General features: G+C 37.4%; 1 protein-coding gene and 1 long non-coding RNA gene across 3 annotated transcripts; one reads left to right on the top strand and one right to left on the bottom strand.

The window, feature by feature from the left end:
- The first annotated feature begins 571 nt into the window (after positions 1 to 571).
- Positions 572 to 4,856, top strand: LOC129287834 (ATP synthase subunit d, mitochondrial). Its single transcript, XM_054924085.1, has 6 exons — positions 572 to 804; positions 3,300 to 3,381; positions 4,024 to 4,088; positions 4,173 to 4,259; positions 4,333 to 4,439; positions 4,540 to 4,856. The coding sequence occupies exons 1-5, from the start codon at positions 634 to 636 to the stop codon at positions 4,432 to 4,434; spliced, it is 507 nt and encodes a 168-aa protein (XP_054780060.1). The 5' UTR covers positions 572 to 633; the 3' UTR covers positions 4,435 to 4,439; positions 4,540 to 4,856.
- A 501-nt stretch (positions 4,857 to 5,357) lies between these two features.
- LOC129287842 (uncharacterized) lies at positions 5,358 to 6,992 on the bottom strand. 2 transcript variants are annotated; one of them, XR_008587825.1, is made up of 2 exons: positions 6,869 to 6,992; positions 5,358 to 6,708 (listed from the first exon to the last, which is right to left on the bottom strand). It is a non-coding gene; the product is annotated as an uncharacterized LOC129287842 (long non-coding RNA). The 2 variants fall into 2 exon arrangements; XR_008587823.1 differs by having other exon boundaries at positions 5,358 to 6,663; positions 6,869 to 6,988.
- Between the last annotated feature and the right edge of the window lie 938 nt (positions 6,993 to 7,930).

The raw sequence follows: 7,930 nt of genomic DNA, 5'->3' as shown, positions 1-7,930 counted from the left end.
TTTTCGGAGACCTAATTATAATTAATTTAATATTTTGAGACTTAATTGTAATTCTCTCTATAATATATTCTCACATGTATAATTTCTTTTCTTGTTGAGGAATCAAACTATGAATGTTCATATTGTAAGAATTTACGAAACTGGATTGCTGTCTTTTGACAACAGCAATGTAGTTCATATCATGCTCCATACAAATGTATAGGACCCACTTCAATTTTTACATGCAAATTTCTATCTAAGTAATTTTTTTATTTTCAAACAAATTTTTGTAGCTTTTTTTTTGGTAACTCTTTTTCCGCTTTTCCCCGGGTTTTAACTTTTCTCGTTTTCCCATTGTAATGAGCTTTTTTTTTTTTGGATATCTACGTGAACGTTTTTGGCCCAATAATCATGGTCCCCCTTTTCTTCCCAAATATATTGGGTGAAGCAATGGGCTTTACTCATAAACGATGTGATTGGGCCATGGGCGAAACATTCCTGAAATGGGCCGACCCAATTCGACTATGCTAACATCTATCCAGTCCGGCCCATAACACAGTGGCTTTAAGGGCATTTGGCCTTCCCCCTCCAAGGTTGGTTCTTCTTGTTGGTGGTGAGACGAATTTGTGTTTGGGAAAAAGAGAATCGGAAAAAATGAGCGGAACAGTGAAAAAAGTGACCGATGTGGCGTTCAAGGCAGGGAGGACCATTGATTGGGATGGAATGGCCGCGCTCCTCGTCTCCGATGAAGCTCGCAAGGAGTTTGCTACACTTCGTCGCGCTTTCGACGACGTTAACCACGCTCTCCAAACCAAATTCAGCCAGGTTCGATCTTGTCTTCTTTCTCCTTCTTTTAAATGTGATTTATCCTGATCGGTGCTTCTTTCTTTGCTAGATCTCTTTTATTTATAGTGTTATATATCATTACGTTCTTCTAATACGCGTATTGTTAATTTTATGATTTGTTAAGTGACCATATTCATTTCGGAAAATTACCGATTGAGCGTTGCTGTTTAGTTCGCTGAATGACTTGTGATCTATTGTTTGCATCCCTCTTCTTCCGAGAGTTGGATTGGCTTCATGGTGAAAAGAACTTGATAATGTGCCTTCGCGAAAAAATGTGCCATTTTCATGTCTGGTTTGCGCGTAATCTGCGCATGGAAGAAAATTTGAAGTTAGGAATTTAACTTGGATACCTAAAAGCCGGACAAGTTTTCCTTACTGACGCATTTCAATATTTACTCTGGGCTTGGGCTGCGGGTTTTTAGTGAACACAAAATAAAGTTTTGAAACTTCTACTGTACTTATTTGGTTGGGCAAGGTTTCTTCAGTGTTAGCTGCGTGGTTGAGTGTTTGTCACTTAGCGATTTAGATAGAGCTTCAATACCCAGTTTTGTGTTCTCTATCAATCAAATGTATGATTGAGTGGTTGGAGCGAAAATGTTGGAGTTAAGATCCCTTTACAATTTGGCTAAGAAGAATCTCAAAAGACCGACATTGGAAAATTTCAGTGCCCTACGCTCCTTTTAAGAGATGATTTCCATTTTCCATGCGTTTCTAATTGAATTGATTACGATAGCCTTTTACTTTGGCAAGTTATGTTAAGGATTCAGTTTAGTTGATCAAAATGGTTACCTCCAGACTTCGTAATGTTTGACTCATTCTGTTGATTTAATATATATATATATTTAGGGAATATATGGTTTCTTAATTTCCATTTTACGTTCTGTAATTAATAATTGTCCATCGGGTCAAATGTTAGCGTGTTACCCTTGAACATCAAGGTTGGAGTGAAAGATCAGGAAATCAAATATATCTGATGTGATTGTCTGCAAGGTTATTAAGATCAAGATTTTATATAGGATTGGCCAAGGGGCTAATGAGATCTGATCAGAGAATGTCAAATCATTCTTATGAAAAATGTTGTGACATAATTTCTTAGATAAACATAACAAAGACTAAATCTCATTGTACTTTAGCTAAGGTGCTAAACAGTTCCTAAGTGGTGGAAGTCACTGTTTCATTCATAAAAAAGGCTTATAGTCTCCAAAGTCCAAAGTGACCATATACATACGTTAAACAAGTCATAAGTCATAGAGTTGACATTTCACAAGAGAATAATTATTCACTAAACTTAGACACGTTCTCATAACTCATCAATAATCAAAGCCCGTTTGGATCATCCTCATCTTCCACGATCTGATTGTCATTGAAAGCACTACTGTCACTGTCATACTCAATAACGATTGCAAGATTGGGACAAATTTGAAAGCAAGAAATATTGGAGTTGGAAATTTTTCATGGAGGAAGATGAAGACTTAAGAACAAGATGGTGGAAACTCAGAAGATGGGTGCTGTGAGAGAGAACATTGAAGGAGATGGCTGACGCGGATGATCTGGCTATGGTTCATTGGGGGTTTTCAAAATCCCTAGATTAGAATGCCCTGTTCTGGGAGGCTAGACTATCAGTCCTGAGAGTAGGATTACACGTTCCTACAAATACAATCTAGATCTTATTATTTTTATATAGATGTCATAAAAGTTTTAGAATTTCCTTTCCTTTTCTTTTTGTATTTTTTGGTAAAGCTCTCGCAATTTTCTTCCTACCTAACAATAAATAATTTTTTCCCATGAAAAACTTGTAAAAATTTCCTCTGTATAATTTTTTCTTGGATAGTTTTAAGTCTAAGAATGTTTCATGGTAGAAGAGAGGTCACATCACTTCTATTTTTAACCGAGAGTTTTTGATGTAGTAATGTTACAAGAATATAGAAAGAGGGACATCACTTCTATTTTTAAACGAGAGTTTTTTATTGTAGTAATGTTGCAAGAATATAGAAAGAGGGGGACAGAGAAGAAGAAATTGGAGGATGCAGAAGAAATGAATGGGAGAAGGAGTCAAGGAAACTTTAGAGAATCTCAAAACTTCATTATCAATCAAAGGCTAGGTTAACCTTGGTAGTTGGTACAACTATAAAGACCATAAGATGTCTCCTTTTGGTGTTTTCTCTTTGCCATCAATGGTAAATCCTAATAATTTAATTTTAAAATAAAAAATAATATTAAATCTTAATCCTCATAAAAATAATTAAACTGATGATTATTTCTGTTTAAAATAAAATAAAAGCAATTAAAATATTGGTTCCTAATTCTAATCCTAATTGTTATTCCTTATGTTTATCTCGTATTCTCTTCCCATTCTCCATCAGCTTGCCACTGAAAGTGATCATGCATGCAAATTAGTCAGAGGTTTTCAGATATACTTTATACACAGATTCCTTGTATCCTCATTGTGGCGTCTTCATTTTCACATCATGCAGGAGCCTGAACCCATAAATTGGGACCATTACAGAAAAAATATTGGCTCTCGCTTGGTGGATATGTACAAGGAACATTATGAAAGTAAGTTTAGAGCTCTTCCTGGATTGAATCATGATCCCTTCAAAATTTTTCCCCTATGGTATCAGAATAGGTGGCTGAAGTAACTCCGAAGTAACTCCGTTGCTGTTTTTATGCTATATTTTATTGGTGAAATTTTATGCTATTTTATTGGTGAAATTTTATGCTATATTTTATTGGTGAAATTTTTATTATATGTGGAACAATGCTGATATAGAAGATAAGAAGAGTTCTCTTCATGTAATATATTTTATGGTGTCAGAATAGGTAGTTGACTCCAGTGCTTTCCCCCCCGGTGTTATATTTCGTTGTTGAAATTTTATAATATGTGGAAGGATGCTGATATAAACCCTAAACCCTATATGATGAATCGGCTGAGGAGTAGGCACTAGAATTTGGGAGTTTGCAGAATTCCATATAAGCTCTTGGGTTTTTCTAGCTTGTGCAATGCAAATTACTCCACCCTTACCCTTACGTTGACTGTCATTGACTGGTTAGATGGAATGGATTCTACTGTTCAACCCTTTTAATTGGCGAAAGACTTTTTATAAATTCAAATCGTGCAGTGTGCTTTCGAATCTCCCCATCAATAATCATCTGTTGTCTTTTATACTGGCTAATTATTCCATGTCTATCTCTTTGCAGGCATCGAGATCCCCAAGTACGTTGACAATGTAACTCCGCAATATAAGCCCAAATTCGATGCGCTAGTGAGAACCGTTGTCATATCCTGAGTTCATTTCCTGGTCAAGTACATAACATCTTAGTAACATACTTGTGCTTTCCGGATGTAGTTAGTGGAACTTAAAGAAGCAGAGGAGAAATCTCTAAAGGAGTCTGAGCGACTGGAGAAGGAGATTGCTGAAGTACAGGAGTTGAAGGTAAATTGAAATCACTGCTCAGTTTTAATTCTCTTCCCGACAATGAAATGTGTCTAATGCAATATTTTTACAGAAAAAGATCAGTACTATGACAGCAGATGAGTACTTTGAAAAGCATCCTGAGCTGAAGAAGAAGTTTGATGATGAGATCAGGAATGATTACTGGGGCTATTAATTTGGGTAAATTTTAAGAAAGCAACAAAACATCAGAAAATGTTGTTTTCCTTGCTAGTTACTATAATAATTCTAGTGACTTTTTATCTATTTCTTTGTAACGCAGTGCACTTTCAATCTTAAGGCTTCTTCAAATAACCAGTTTCTCAGTTGTTGGAATTTTGGTGGAGCTGTACTCGAGAAAACGATGTGTATTGTGGTTTTCACATGCACCAATTCAAGGAAAATGTCGTGTTGCTGATTCCTTAATAAAATTTGTTACCTGTATGAAGATTGAAGAATCTATGTCTTGCTTCTTCTAAATTCGCGTGTCCACAAAGTTTTCTCTACTGTGGAGAAGCGTTGGCACTCGCTTTACTCAAGACACAGCAAGATATTAATTCATACACGCATTAGGATAAGAAACATGGTTGGGATTATCAAGTCTTGTCTAGGACTGTGTTTGGATTGCTGAGGCTGCTTTTCTTTAATCCGTTTCACTAGTTACGGTTTCCTTCCGGCAGTATATGCTTTTTCAAGAACTTAAGTAATTTTTTAAGATAATCTGAAATTTGTATTTTCTCAGATTATGATTATGATTTAAAAAAATTAAACAAATATCATTAAATTTCACAAAATGCATTTTTTAAAAATGATTTTGTTCATGAAAAAACTTTAGTAGACAGACTTGGAATTAACGATTGTCGTTTAATTTTTCTCACGATTTTAAAATTGTATTTAAATTTTTCATTCTGTTAACTTTGTATGCATGTTCGCAACTAAACTTGCATCAAGTCCCCTGTTGGCCGCACGCTAATCCAAAGGGCAGTTATGCGGATCCCTCAGAAGCACGTCCCTCAGCGTCCACTCGTCCAAGCCATTCAATTCATCTAATATCCCAACTTTTGCCACGTCATCTCATGGTGTCAGAAATTTTGGACATGCTTGATAGAGTTAAATTTTATTAAAATATTAAAATACGTAAATAGGCTTGTAGTCCATTTAAAATTTGGTATCATTGTAAGTACAGAGAGATGAGTGACAGAAAGGGTGTGAACTCGAGTCAAACGGTTTCGACTGAGAAATCAGCCGGAGATGAAGCAAGAGGGATGTCGAAAGAGGATGAAGATATCATTGCCAGGAATATCAAGAGAATGGAGACAAATGAAGTCACAGACGAGCACCGAGGAGGAGGTAAATATGAGATTATGAACGAAGCTGTCAACCATGAAATCCCAAGGATCACTGTACAAGGGACACTACTGATGGAGGACAGACTAACAGAGGGGATGAGACTATGAAAGAACCTGATAATGTTGTTCTTGAAGTCAAGAACCAGACCTATAATAGTCCCTTGAATAGAGGAATAAACTCGCGGGCAGGGAAGCACAAAAATATGAACAAGAGGAGGAAGATACAGCCCCTATCCTCACTGAAGAACAAAAGAAGATCGTTGATTCTCTTCTTAAAATCAATTTTCCTGATGATAGGTTAAGGCAACTGTGTTTACCGTGGAAGGATATGCTCTCATTCTTACAATCGTGGGAATGCCAGTGAACCTTAATAAGATGAAAGATAGATTATCTTGGATGCTCAAAAACCAGAACTGGGAACTGATTGATCTTGAAAACAATTACTTTGTATTCAGGTTTGACGAGAAAGATCTCTGTAGGAGAATGCTCTTTGATGGCCCTTGGATGATTCAAGATCACTACTTGGTTGTTCAAAGGTGGACTCCTAATTTGGGTCAAGGAAGCGTGTTGTATGGGTTAAGGTCCGGCCATTGCCAATCCATTGGTACTCTGAAGAGTTCATGTTTGAGTTGGGTAACCGAATTGGAAAGGCTCCAAAGGTCGACTTGAATACGTTAGCCCAAAATCAAAACAAGAATAATGTTGTGGAGTGTGGTAAATTTGCACGTGTCAGTTTTGAAGTGGACTTGAACAAGACCCTCCAATCCAGATTTGTAATCCAAAAAAAGGTCTTACAGTTGAATATGAAGGCTTGGACAGTACTTGCTTTAAATGTGGGAAATTTGGACATCGACAGGATAGTTGTTCGCTGAATGATTTACCAAAATCATCTTCACCGGGAGAAGGAAGTCCGACACGTCCTGAGCAGGGGTCGTCGGAGACGGAGAAGGAGACTGAAACAGCAGAAAAGAAACCTCTGTTTTCCATACCTGGCATGTCAGCCAAGGACCCGTACGGCAGTTGGATGCTTGAAAGGAGGACTTTTAGACAGAGAATTCCTAGTTTCAAAGTAGAGAAATCAGAACATCAGAATAGGCCATACCCTGCGAAATCAAATAGCAAAGAGTAGCTTGAAGCCTCCAAAAACAGATTTGATGTACTTGCAGATCAGAATGACTATGACAAGCTAAGGGAGGAAACTATAAGTGACAAGGGAAAACCACCAGTTTCTGAGCGGAGAAGGAAAGAGAACCAGTCAAATACCTTGGTGAACCAGAAGAATGCAGATCAGAGAAAAACGAAAAGTAAGAGCAGCACTTTTGAGAAGGGGCAGAGCACTAAGCAAATGTCGAACATGACCTTTACTTTCGGCCAGACCTGTTCGAAAGGCGAACCAGAGGCGATTAGTAGCGTGAATAGGTTGAATGAAGGTCTAAAAGGTCAAGTGGAGGGAGCTAATGGCCCAAAAGATGTTTTGGGCCAGAAGAAGCAAGACAAGAAGCAACGTGGGCTTAAAAGAACCCCAATAACAAGACCGAAAGTGGTGTCTCCTTTAATGAAGAAAACAATGGATATCCAGGGCCCACAATCTTGTGATTGGGTCACTAGCACACAATGGGCCATAAAACTTTCAACATGAAAAGAAAAGGAGGAAAAGCCTGCGAATGCTCTTCCAGTAATCTCCATTCATGCTCAAGGGCCGACAGATCAAGTAGCCTTGCACCCAAAAGAGCCCCTTGACTTAAAGATAAATAGTGGGAAGCAAATGGTAGATTCTGATTCAAATGAGGCATCGGATCAGTGGTATGAGACTAGTGATTATGTTAGAGACAGTTTGTCTATGTTAGAAGGCCATTCAAATGTGGCTGGGAGTGCAAGGTAATTTGGCCTTGGTGTTTCCCGATTACTTTGTTTTTTATGAATTTTATTGCCTGGAATTATAGAGGCGCGTCCTTCAAAACTTTTTACCGGCGAGTTAAAGATTTGATTAATGGGAAAGATGTTAGTGTCCTGATTCTAACTGAAACAAGAGCCAGTGGGCCTAAAGCAGATATCACAGTTCGAAAACTAGGCTTCAATAGTTGGATTAGGGTGGAATCTACTGGCTATGCAGGGGAAATTTGGCTGTTGTGGCAAGATGATGTTGTGTCTATTTCACATGCTTTATCTACCACCCAATTATTACACGTTGGGGTAAACATTATCAATACATCTGTAACACCTCTAAAACTAGCACCTATCAAATTGTTTGTTATGCAGTAGCATAATTTATGACATTGGATATTTTAAAAAATATAATAACTATAAAAGCCAAGGTTGATTTTA

This window comes from Prosopis cineraria, unplaced genomic scaffold (genome assembly GCF_029017545.1).
Source record: "Prosopis cineraria cultivar Desert tree isolate PC_DT_omini unplaced genomic scaffold, ASM2901754v1 PC1, whole genome shotgun sequence".
NCBI lineage: Eukaryota > Viridiplantae > Streptophyta > Magnoliopsida > Fabales > Fabaceae > Prosopis > Prosopis cineraria.
The sequence above is the reverse complement of the archived record's forward strand: the minus strand, read 5'-3'. Positions and strand labels throughout refer to the sequence as shown.